The following is a 12,154-nucleotide window of genomic DNA, read 5'->3' as shown; positions in this document are numbered from 1 at the left end:
AAATGTCATCATAACTTAGAAAATATATGGACCTAGTTCATGAAACTTATACATAAGGTTAATCAAGTATCACTGAACATTCTGCATGAGTTTCACGTCACATGACCAAGGTCAAAGGTCATTTAGGGTCAATGAACTTTGGCCGAATTGGGGGTATCTGTCGAATTACCATCATAACTTTGAAAGTTTATGGATCTGATTCATGAAACTTGGACATAATAGTAATCAAGTATTACTGAACATCCTGTGCAAGTTTCAGGTCACATGATCAAGGTCAAAGGTCATTTAGGGTCAATGAACTTTGGCCAAATTGGGGTATTTGTTGAATTACAGCCATAAATTTGAAAGTGTGTTGGTCTAGTTCATAAAACTTGGACATAATAGTAATCAAGTATCACTGAACATCCTGTGCGAGTTTCAGGTCACATGATCAAGGTCAAAGGTCATGTAAGGTCAAAGAACTTTGGCCACGTTGGGGGTATTTGTTGAATTGCCATCATATCTCTATAAGTGTATTGGTCTAGTTCATAAAACGTGGAAATAAGAGTAACCAAGTATCACTGAACATCTTGTGCGAGTTATAGTAGTTTTCAAAATCAGCACTGCTGCTATATTGAATCGCGTGATGCAGGTGAGACGGCCAGAGGCATTCCACTTGTTAATATATTGAGTTATATTTAAAACAATCATAAACATTTTTTATCCCATATTTAATATTGTGACTTTTCCTCCCTCTGTATTTACCAGTAAAGAAACATCACCAAACCAACAATATGGAGGCACAAGCTTTCTTCTGATACCTAAAGCCCCTTTCACAATTGGCGCCTCACTCGTGCGATAATTTTTTTTTTCGAAAATATTTTTTCCGTCCTGTTGTAGAAGTGTTGTCTTTGAGTAGCAAGCAATATATAAAATCGTACGAGAGGTGAACGACCACTGCACCAGGATACAACAGTCGCGTAATCGTGCGATTATTTTCATGTTTCCGGGTGCAACAGTCGTACAACGGCTGCAACGGTTGAACGATGATGCGACCAAGTCGCACGACGTATGCGTTTTGTAGCGCCATATGTCGCGCGACCTAGCGACCCGTTGTACGACTACTACAACCGATCGTACAAGGCTACGACCCATTGTGCGACACACCGCACCACCTGTCGCGCGAGGTGTTGGCCTATAAATACGACACGCGATGCGACTTTCTTCATTACAACCGCTGATGCCTGACGAGACGCTGCTACAGTGAACAAGACACAACCAAAATACAAGCATCGGCATGGCCCCAAAGAAGTCAAGGAAAAAGAGGAAAAATCAGCCTGATGAGGAGGAAGGGCCCCAGCCTATACCCGTGGCCGAGGAGAAAGCTACTGCTTCTGTCATAGCTGGTGATGAGGGTGATGAATTTGGTGAAGCCCAGACCGAGGATGATGAAATGCTGCAGGAAGGGGGCCAAGATCCACCAGCCGCCGCCAGTGATGAGAACAACGTGACAGATGGCCATGCTACCTGCGGTATCACCAAAGCCATGGAGCAGGAGCTGGCCGAGTTTTTCGCTGACAATGAGTTCATCTACGACAAGAGCAAGGTGGACTTCAAAAACTCTAAGAAGAATGAGCGCAAGTACATGGAGATGGCGGAAAAGCTGGGAGTCACCGGTAAGTAGTAGCTGAAAAATATGCACATTCCGATTTATTGATGATGTTTATTAGTTAAACATGCCAATTTTTTGGATGTTGACTAATTTCTTGCTTCTACATTTTGTATATTTTCAGTGGCCGACATCAGACTATGGTATAAAAGCCAGAGGACCATCCTGGGGAAGATGAAGACCGCTGGAAAGAAGAGTGGTCAGAAGGCCATCGTCCTTACCCCCAGGCAGAGATGGGTCAATAACAACCTTGGTTTTCTGACGAAGCACATAGTCCATCGGTCACAGGGCTGCCAACTGGGCCACCTCAGTGGCCGAATTACTGAAGCCGCCTCCGACGAAGAGGGTTTAGATGAGGAGGGTCCAGATGCCAGCCAAGCACCCAGCTCCAACCAAGTCTCCAGCCAGGGGGCTGCACCTCCCAAGAAGAGGCAGAAGAGGGGGTCGCCCACCGATGTGGACAAGGCCCTCCTGGAATTCATCAGAACATCCACCGAGCAGACGGCCATCCGGAGCCAGGTGGATGCAGCACTCACCCAAGGCGCTGACGAGAGGCAGGCCTGGCTAGAATGGATGCTGCAGGCCGTCCGCCCACTCCCAAGACCCCTCTGGCGAGAGTTCACCAGGGACACTTTCAACTTGGTGAGCCGCTACCAGGATCGGGCGGACGACCTTTCCACCACCCCAGTATCTCACCCCAGCACTCCCCAGATGATCCAGCCACTCAGGCCTCAGTCAGCGCCGATCGGCTTCACCCAGGACGCTCCACCTGCTTCCTTCCTTGGGATGCTCGGGCCAAGCAGCACCTGGACCCCTCAGAACCCTCAGGGAGGATTTCAGCAGCCCAATTTACAGGCCCCCTTCCAGCAGCAGGCCCCCTTCCAGCAGCAGCGTGCCCCCTTCCAGCAGCAGCACCCCCACTTCCAGCAAAAACAGCAGGCCCCCTTTCAGCAGCAGCAGCAAGGAGGCAGCAACAGCGCCAACACATCAATCATCACCCAGTTGAACTTGTCAGATGAAGAAGATGAACAGTGAACTTTTGTTAGGATTGTTTTTATTGTTACTTGACGAACTCTCTCAACTCAAATTATAATTTGACTATTTTGGAACATTTATTTCAAACTTTTTTAAACATTTACTCGGTGAATAGAATTCATTTTCGTTAACAAAATGTCTTGGAAAAAATATATAATTTTTAAAACAACATGATTAATGACAATATAAAATTTGTTATATCTGTACATCTTTTTTATTCTCATAAATCACGTTTTTTCAAAAATGTTCTTTTTTTATTTATTTCAAATACATGCTATTAAAGGAGAATCAACGTTTATTATTTCAAACATTTCATTGTCAAAGAAATTTTTGTTTAAAATAAATGTTGACATGATCATTCATTTCTTCTTTGAAATGATTCATTCCACTAAATCAAGGAGGCAGCAACAGCACCGTCACATTAATCATCATCCATTTGAACTTGTCAGACTTGTCAAATAAAGAAAGTGAACAATGAACTTTTGTTGTGATTGTTATTGTTACTTGATGAACTCTCTCAATTTAATTTACAACTGACCCATTTTGGAACATTTATTTCAAACTTTATTTTAAACATTAACATGGTCAATAAAATTAATTATCGTTAATAAAATGTCTTTGAAAAATATATATCATGTTTAAAACAACATGATTAATGACAAAAGAAAATATGTTATATCTGTACATCTTTTTTATTCTCATAAATCACATTTTTTCAAACATGTTCTCCTTCATTATTTTATTTCAAACACATGTTATTAAGGAGAGTTAACTTTTTAAATTTCAAACTACCTTTTGATGTAAAAGTAATGTATGTTTAAAATAACTGTTGACATGGTCATTCATTTCTACTTTGAAATGATTCATTCCACAAAATCATGATCGAAGATTACATGCCATTTTTATGGCAGAGTCTGTGCTGTATCCCAAGTAGTGCGCCAAGTGGCAGTCTATATCATGTGTTGTTGCCAGGTCAGGCTTCCAACTGGACTGTTGTAGTAGTGCTTCAGGTAAGTTCTCAGCTTCTTGCCCTCTTTGTTTGCCTGGTAGCCTCCGCCAACTCGTTCAACATCCTGCAGAACTGCTGCGTTTTTCCATGCCCCAGGGATGTGGTTGCCCAACTCATCTTCATGGTCAACGTCAATGTTCTGAAGCCCAGGAAAACGATCTCTAATTAGGTTGTGGAGGCACATGCAGGCCATAATGACTGTCCTGGCTTTTTCTGGATCAAGCTGTAGGGTACTCAACAAGCATCTCCAGCGATGGGCAAGGATGCCAAAGCTGTTCTCCACCACACGGCGAGCCCTCGAGAGACGGTAGTTGAAGATTCTCTCCTCGTCGGTCTGCTCACGGTTGGAGTACGGCTTCTGCATCCATGTCCTGAGAGGGAAGGCGTCGTCCCCAATTAAGAAGTAAGGGGTGTCTCGGTCATCATCTGGCAGGGGCTCTGGATCTGGCAGGCCAAGAGTACCATTCTCCAGTCCACGTCTCAGCGGGCTGTGGTTGAAGACCTGGGCATCCGATGATGAACCGGGATTACCAACGTCAGCCCAGAGGAACTTGTAATTGCCATCAACTAGGGCCAAGAGGATGAGGCTGTAGAAACCCTTGTAGTTGTAGTAGATCGTACCAGAGCCTGGTGGATTTCTGATGGCCACGTGTTTTCCGTCCAAGGCTCCGCAGACATGATGAAAGTTCCATCTGTCAGCATAAGTCCGTGCCACTTCTCTCCATTCATCTGGGGTAGTTGGACAGGAAAATACTTCATCTTGGTATTCACTGATGATGGCCTGGCACACCTCTGGTATAAACAGAGAGATGGTATTATGGGCAACACGGAAGGCATACTGCAGGGTTTTGTAGCTGTTGCCGGTCGCAAGATATCTCAAGGTGATGGCCAGTTTGAGCCCAGGATCCAGTGGCTGCCGGTAGCGATAGGACTTCTCTATCCTCGGAGTGATGCGCTGCAACAGTTCAAGGAACGTTTCTGGTGGCATCCTCATGTAGTTCAGGAAAATACTCGTGCAACACTCGTTCGGGGTCTTACGAGTGCGTGCAAAGTCGCACAACACTCGTACTGCCTGTCGTGCAATTATTTTTCATCGCGTCAGTCGCTCAAAATATCGGAGCAGCACAGTTTTTTTTCCCGACCGAGATGCGACCATTTTGTCGCATCTGGATCGTACAATAAGTGGTACAACGGCTACAACGAGTCGTACAACGGGAAAAATTTCGAGTAAATAAAAGAAGGAAAGGAAATAGAAAAGGAATAAGACAGATAGTGTGAGAAAGGGATAGCCAAAAAGAAAAGGAGGAAGAAAAAATGAAAGAACGAAAGGCAGAAGAAACGAAAAAAGAAGAGAAATATATGTAAGACGGAGGGCTGAAAAGGGGAGAGCCAAGAAGAAAAGAGAGAATAAAACCCGCATAAAAAAGATAAAGGGGGAAAGAAAAAAAGAAATATAGAATTATAACGAAGAATGACAGACAAAAGAAAAGGAAAAGAAGAGAAAAGAGGGAGGGATGAGAAAGGGAAAAGAAGAAGGAAAGGAGGAAGAAACCAGGGGGAGGGTCGAAATGGGAGAAGAACGAAAAACAGATGTATAAAGAGGAACGCAAGAAAGAATTGAAAGAGGGAGAAGGGGGAACGGAGAAATAATTTCAAAAGAGTGAGAGAGAAGACTGAAGGAGAAGAACAAACAAACAGGGGAGAGGAAAAGAAAGAAAGAATTACAACACAAGAAATAAGAAAAAAGTGGTGTAGAAGGAAAAAGAGAGACAAAGGATAAGGGATATAATAAAGTATAAACAATCACTTAGCATGATTGTATTGAACGCAATGCCACTTTTTAAATGAAAACAGAAGCCCCCGCAGCGCCTGTAAATGACTAATTATGAAATAACGTTGTAAGACCTGTATACTCTATTTTTTCAATTCTTTATATCATTTCCATTCAAAACATAATACAAAGTAATATAAAGTAATACAAATCAAATACAATTCTACAGAGGAGCATTCTTCGTAAAACAAAAAAACAGTATAATATTTGAGTATAAATGGAAATGAGGGCAGTCCACTAAAAAGCAAAGCTTGTAAAGTGTGGATCCCCTTGGAAATGAAGAAACTATAATCGACTTATTCATATATGCGTTTATATACAGGAAAGAAAAAGAGAAGGAACAAAAAGGTCGAAATCATATTGATGTGAACATAATTAGAGAACAAATGCAAAGCTATTCACACAAAGAGGTCTTCGCTGTGAAGGATATTTTGCGCAATAGACAGAAGAAAAAGCAGAAAGAGAGAGGGAATGACAAGACATAGAAGACGAGACAAAACAAGAGACAGGACAGGACTCTTGTTCTCTGAAAATATAAACATTTATTACTTTGGTCTGTATGGTCTATTTTTCATTTGCGGACATTTGTAATGAATATGCTTCTCTTTATGTGTTTGTCTTTTTGTTTATACATTTCTTTCGCTTTATCCATCCTTCCTTCAAACTACATGAGGAAAATAAGGGCAAAAAAAGTTTTGATTACAAATTGTTTGAAATAATGATTCTTTTTTTTTAAATCCCGCTTCCTTATATTGAATAACTATAAATACTGAAATGTTTCCGCTCCTACCCCCCCTCCCATTCCCACGACGCGCAAGCTTCTATAATAAATGTTGTTTCTTTTTTCAGAATAATACTCTAGATCAACTCACATTCATAAACAGTCAATACTTTCAAGGATTTGAACAATTTCTTTTGAAAATGCTATCTGATAATTCTTAATGAAAATATCCTGATCATGGGCCTACGATGAAGTGAATCTTAAACATGTCCTAATGACCATGGGAAAATAATCCTAACAAACACACTGTGTTGTGAATACTTTGTGTTCTTGGCTTTTATTTCGCGATTATAGTTTGGTTAATACTCTAAATTAGTTATCGTTTCATCTCCTGGTACCATTATCACCATTCTTAAACCTTAAGAATTTGTATCCCGTTCATAAACTTTTGTCAAAAAGCACGCTTTTCAGAATACATTTTCAGAGCAATGTTTCTTTCCGAAGCTGTATCCTGAACTTATCGATCGAGCAAGTGCCTGGCCGCTGTCCACTTTAACGTGTTATGTTGATTAATAGCCAATCAATGGTGTACATTGCTAGGGGCGGAGCTTAGTATGGAACGAAATTTGATCAAGTTGAGCGCACGGAGTGTCAAAAAAAGTTGCAAGTTACCGAAATGAAACACTTGCGGAAAAACTGCATTTTTATCGCTTTCCCGTTATCAATTTTTTTAACAAAGTAAACATGAATCATTGAGAAATCAAAAAATGAAATAAAAAAATTTCATCAAAAATGTGACCATTTTATTAGTTGGTTGATTTTTTAAGAGATTCGATCTGCGACTTGTCTCTCATTTCTGTGTGATCTGTCACATATACAGAACAAGAACATCTTGTTTTGTCTTACAGGTGTTTACCAAGGTTTCCAGTTTATAGTGGCATTTTGATATTATGGTTCTCTGTGTGTGGACTCTGTATACCTTCCAGTTCATTCGTTAGTTTGTTTTTACCAGGTCGATTGCTTTATGGAGCGTCATGAAGAAGAAACCTTTGAGTATAAAGCGTGATGCTCATCTTGGACCTGTGGGAGCAACTCAGTCCTGCAAGATCAAAGAAAATTGGATATGTTCTGTAGCAGCTTTGCAGGGAACTGATCTTGTGGCATCAGGTGAGTAATAAGTGATCTTGGGGTATTATGTATTTACACCCAACACGGTTACTTAAACTTCATCTGGTATAACTTAAATGATTACTCAGTATTGCCTGTATGAGTATAAACAGTCTGAATAAAGGAAAATTAACCAAAAAAAACAATTTGATGGACAGTAATAATAATAATAATAATAAAATTATAGGCATTATATGGCACCATCTTTATAGAAATACGATAGACCAAGCTGCACAAGAAAATAGATTATTAAAGGACAAGTCCACCCCAACAAAAAGTTGATTTGAATAAAAAGAGAAAAATCCAACAAGCATAACACTGAAAATTTCATCAAAATTGGATGTAAAATAAGACTTAAGTTATAACAATTTAAAGTTTCGCTTAATTTCACAAAACAGTTATATGCACATCCTGGTCGGTATGCAAATTGGCAGACTGATGGCGTCACCCACTCACAATTTCTTTTGTATTTTATTATATGAATATGAAATATTCTAATTTTCTCCTCCTTGTCTAGTAAAACAAAGTTTCATTTCTCCCTGAACATGTGGAATTACCATTGTTTGATACTATATGGTTCAGTCAAGTTGGTCCTTACTGTCAAATCTATAAAAAATGAAATATTGTATAATCCAAACAATAAAAAACAAAAGAAATAGTGATGGACATCACGGACTGACTCACCTAGTTGTGCATATCACTATTTTGTGAAAAATAAGCGAAACTTGAAAATGTCATAACTTTCTTATTTTACATCCGATTTTGATGAAATTTTCAGCACTATGCTAGTTTGATTTTTCTCTATTTATTCAAGTCAGCATTTGCCTGGGGTGGACTTGACCTTTAAAGGTCAAGTCCACCCCAGAAAAATGTTAATTTGAATGTTAATATGACTTTATTCAAATCAACTTTTTGTTGGGGTGGGCTTGTCCTTTAAGCGAGTTAGATGTGTGTCTTAGTGCCAAGAACTGATACTGTAAGAAAAGATAAAAACCCAATGATAATACAATTCTTAAAAAAAAAATCATTTCAATATTTTTTTTTTTCAATTCATTTTATTCAATGATTTAAAACTCAATATATATATATAAATCACAATTATTAAAAATATAGTTTAAATGATGAGGGTGCCCCTAAAAGCAAAAGCTTTATGAGTGGGACACCTTATACGTAATATATAAACATGATAAACGTAAACAAAAGCGGATAATTAACCATAATATATACATAAGATATAAGACAGTAAACCTACAGGGAAGGGGGGGGGGGGGGTCCGGAAAAGGTTGTGAAATGAATTATGTAATTAATTGTAGTTGGCAGACATAATTATAAGTGAACTTTTGAGTTTTGTTTTTAAATGCAGTAACATTTGTGCAAGAAATTACTTTGGAAGGGAGGGAATTCCATATTTGAGGACCAGTGGGTAAATGAATAAAGGGTTGACTGAATGAATGCTACAGGATAATGGAATTTATGTTGGGAACGGATTTTGTATTGATAGCATTCTTTATAATATTTAAATAGATTTATCATATTAAGGGGTGCTACACATGTAAGTTGTGATTTACATAGTACATTAAAAGTGCAATTAGAATTTTATGAATGTAAAAAACTGTCAACATGTTTAATTAAAAAAATAACGGGCGTGACGGAGCTAAGTAGCGGGAGTTGGAACAAATACGTAAAGCCTTTTTCTGGAGTACGTGTATGGGGTTTATTTTTGTAGTGCCACAACTTGCCCAAGTGATATTACCATAATAAATATATGGAAGTAAAGGATTATAAAGCTTAAGCAAAATTTTTTTTTGTAAGATTATAAAACGTAATTTAGCTAATATACCTTTTGACATCTTATTACTACGAAAAAGCGGTGTTCATTGTAAGACAATTTGTCATCAAGTACAAATCCTAAGAATTTTATGGAATTTACTAATTTTAAAGTTACATTTCTAATTTTGATATTGAAGTCAAAAGATACATTGTGGGATTAATGAGGTTTAAAAAAAAAAAAGTTAGTTTTTCCATGAATAAACGAGTTGGTTCGGGAGATACATGTGCTCGGCTGCGCGACCCGCCGAGCATTTCTAGTTTTCATGGTATTTTCTGTCCTTTTCTTGCACATTTCCAGACTAAAATATGTATTATAGTCCAAATTAAGTTTTCCAATTTAAACAATCTGTACATAACTTTCACTAAGGTAAACGTTAAGCCAGGTGACAACAATGCTTTTTTGTCTCGCCCACCAGAGGTGAAGGCGAGACTTAGGGATCCAAATGTTGTCCGTCACAAACCTGTAATGACACATAACTCCACAACTGTAAGTCGCTTTTCAACCAAACTTGGATGGTAGATGGACTTGGGGAACCTGCATGTTATGCTGCAATCTGAGGTCATATGGTAAGGTCAAAGGTCATTTTCAGGTCAACGTTAAAGTTTACATGCAAGACTCTCGTATGACACCTAACTCCGCAACCGTAAGTCGCTTTTCAACCAAACCTGGTTGGTAGATGGACTAGGGGGACCTGCATGTTATTCTGCAGTCGGAGGTCACATGGTAAGATCAAAGGTCATTTTCAGGTCAACGTTAAAGTTTACATGCAAGACTCTTATGACACCTAACTTCGCAACCGTGAGTTGCTTTTCAACCAAACTTGGATGGTAGATGGACTTGGGGAACCTGCATGTTATGCTGCAGACGGAGGTCACATGATAAGGTCAAAGGTCATTTTCAGGTCAACGTTAAAGTTTACATGCAAGACTCTTATGACACCTGACTCCGCAACCGTAAGTCGCTTTTCAACCAAACTTGGATGGTAGATGGACTTGGGGGACCTGCATGTTATGCTGCAGTCGGAGGTCACATGATAAGGTCAAAGGTCATTTTTAGGTCAACGTTAAAGTTTACATGCAAGACTCTCTTATGACACCTAACTTCGCAACCGTGAGTCGCTTTTCAACCAAACTTGGATGGTAGATGGACTTGGGGAACCTGCATGTTATGCTGGAGTGGGAGATCACATGGTAAGGTCAAAGATCATTTTCAGGTCAATGTTAAAGTTTACATTCAAGACTCCACTGCAAAAACTCCGGTGTTGATTTAACACCAGTCCAGTATCTATATCTGTCTGCACCAGTGAAGTATTGGAATAACACCAGTTTGGAATGAAACCGATGCTGTTTTAATACTAATTGGGGTTGTATAAACACATATCTGGTGTTAGACTAAAACCAAATTGGTGTTGTTTAACACTTCTCTGATGTGGACAGATATAGATTCCGGGCTGGTGTTAAATCAACACCGGAGTTTTGCAGTGTCTCTTATGACATATAACTCCGCAACTGTTTACTTTTCAATCAAACTTGGATGGTAGATGTACGTAGGGGAACTGCATGTTATGCTGCAGTTGGAGGTCACATGGTAAGGTCAAAGGTCACATGGTAAGGTCAAAGGTCATTTTCAGGTCAATGTTCAAGTTTACGTGCAAGACTCTCATATGATGCATAACTCTGCAAATGTAAGTCACTTTTCAATAAAACTTAGACGGTACAGTAGATGTACTTAGGGAACCTGCATGGTATGCTGCAGTAGGAGGTCACACGGTAAGGTTAGAGGTCATTTTCAGGTCAATGTTAAAGTTGACATGTGGGTCATTCCATGTCATTCAACCAACGAGTTAAATTGCACCGTCTTGGAATTTGTTCACTTTTGGTATATAGGGAGTTTGACATGGCCCATGCCAACATGATTTTTTTCAGCACAATCAGATGCATGGTTTTCCTGTTATGACACCCCCAATATCGGTGATTTGACCGAAAATGGGCGTGGCCGCCAAGTTTTAAGGGACCATAGCTCGGTAACTGATGGACCAAAATCAGTAAAAAAATGGTATCATTACGTAGACATAACAGGTACTTATAAAGCGCTTTACCAAATATATGATCAAAGCGCTTTACAATAAATAATTAATAATAATGATAATGAAATTACATTAAACAGCACTTAAAAATATATCTAAGGGGACTGGTGCCTGATCTTAATGCCCCTGTTCACCCACAGTTTAAGGAACTTGCCCAGAAGGCAATCCGGCAGGTACATAACTCACAAGGGTTCTAAAAACACCAGGCCTAAGCTAAACCCTAACAAAGAAACAACTTACGAAAGAGAACTAAACATGAATATTTAAACCTATAGTTACACAAAAAAAATCATATGAGAAGAACAAAAAATAAACGAGCAACTAAATGTGTTTTAAGCAGAGATTTAAAAGTTTTGAACTTGTCAGCAGATATTAGTGTTACAGGCAGTTTATTCCATGATTTGGGCACAAAATTAGCAAATGCTTCATCACCTTATGAACTAAAACTTCTTCTTTGTTTAAGGAGGTATTGGTCAGCATGTGATCTAAGGAATCTAGTATTGCCCATATGAATATAATTACTGATTATGTCTGATAAATAACCAGGTGCTTCCCCCATACGTGCTTTAAAAACAAGAGCAAAAATCTTGAAAACAATGCATTCAGAGACTGGAAGCCAATGCAACTGCTGTAATAATGGTGAAGTATGTTCCCTACGATTTACCTTAAAAATAAGTCTAGCTGATCTATTTTGAATCATATCATTGGATAGGAAATCTAATTAACTATCTGAAAAATGTGTTAATTTTTATGTAGGGGCAATATAATGAGTGATGATCTTTTGACCTTTGCATTGACCTTGAATTTGACCCCAAAGTCTAAAACA

At 39.0% G+C, this 12,154-nt stretch overlaps 2 protein-coding genes across 2 annotated transcripts in view; both read left to right on the top strand.

The window, feature by feature from the left end:
* The window catches only part of LOC129258035 (U3 small nucleolar RNA-interacting protein 2-like), a 42,754-nt gene that overhangs the window by 19,884 nt on the left and 10,716 nt on the right, over positions 1-12,154 (top strand). The window contains exon 10 of the mRNA XM_064096089.1: positions 7,257-7,411. Within this exon, the coding sequence (XP_063952159.1) occupies positions 7,257-7,411 (155 nt within the window). The remainder of the gene's footprint in view (positions 1-7,256; positions 7,412-12,154) is intronic.
* On the top strand, positions 1,191-2,683 carry LOC135153705 (uncharacterized). The gene is made up of 2 exons (XM_064097758.1): positions 1,191-1,655; positions 1,773-2,683. The coding sequence occupies exons 1-2, from the start codon at positions 1,277-1,279 to the stop codon at positions 2,681-2,683; spliced, it is 1,290 nt and encodes a 429-aa protein (XP_063953828.1). The 5' UTR covers positions 1,191-1,276.

This window comes from Lytechinus pictus, chromosome 3, assembly GCF_037042905.1.
Source record: "Lytechinus pictus isolate F3 Inbred chromosome 3, Lp3.0, whole genome shotgun sequence".
In the NCBI taxonomy this organism is placed as follows: Eukaryota; Metazoa; Echinodermata; class Echinoidea; order Temnopleuroida; family Toxopneustidae; genus Lytechinus; species Lytechinus pictus.
The sequence above is the reverse complement of the archived record's forward strand: the minus strand, read 5'-3'. Positions and strand labels throughout refer to the sequence as shown.

What these genes read in the sequence shown, in the direction of transcription:
- LOC135153705 (XM_064097758.1), top strand. Translation starts at nt 1,277, where the DNA reads ATGGCCCCAAAGAAGTCAAGGAAAAAGAGGAAAAATCAGCCTGATGAG. An exon ending in GGAAAAGCTGGGAGTCACCG is followed by an intron (nt 1,656 to 1,772) that starts GTAAGTAGTAGC and finishes GTATATTTTCAG; the next exon opens with TGGCCGACATCAGACTATGG.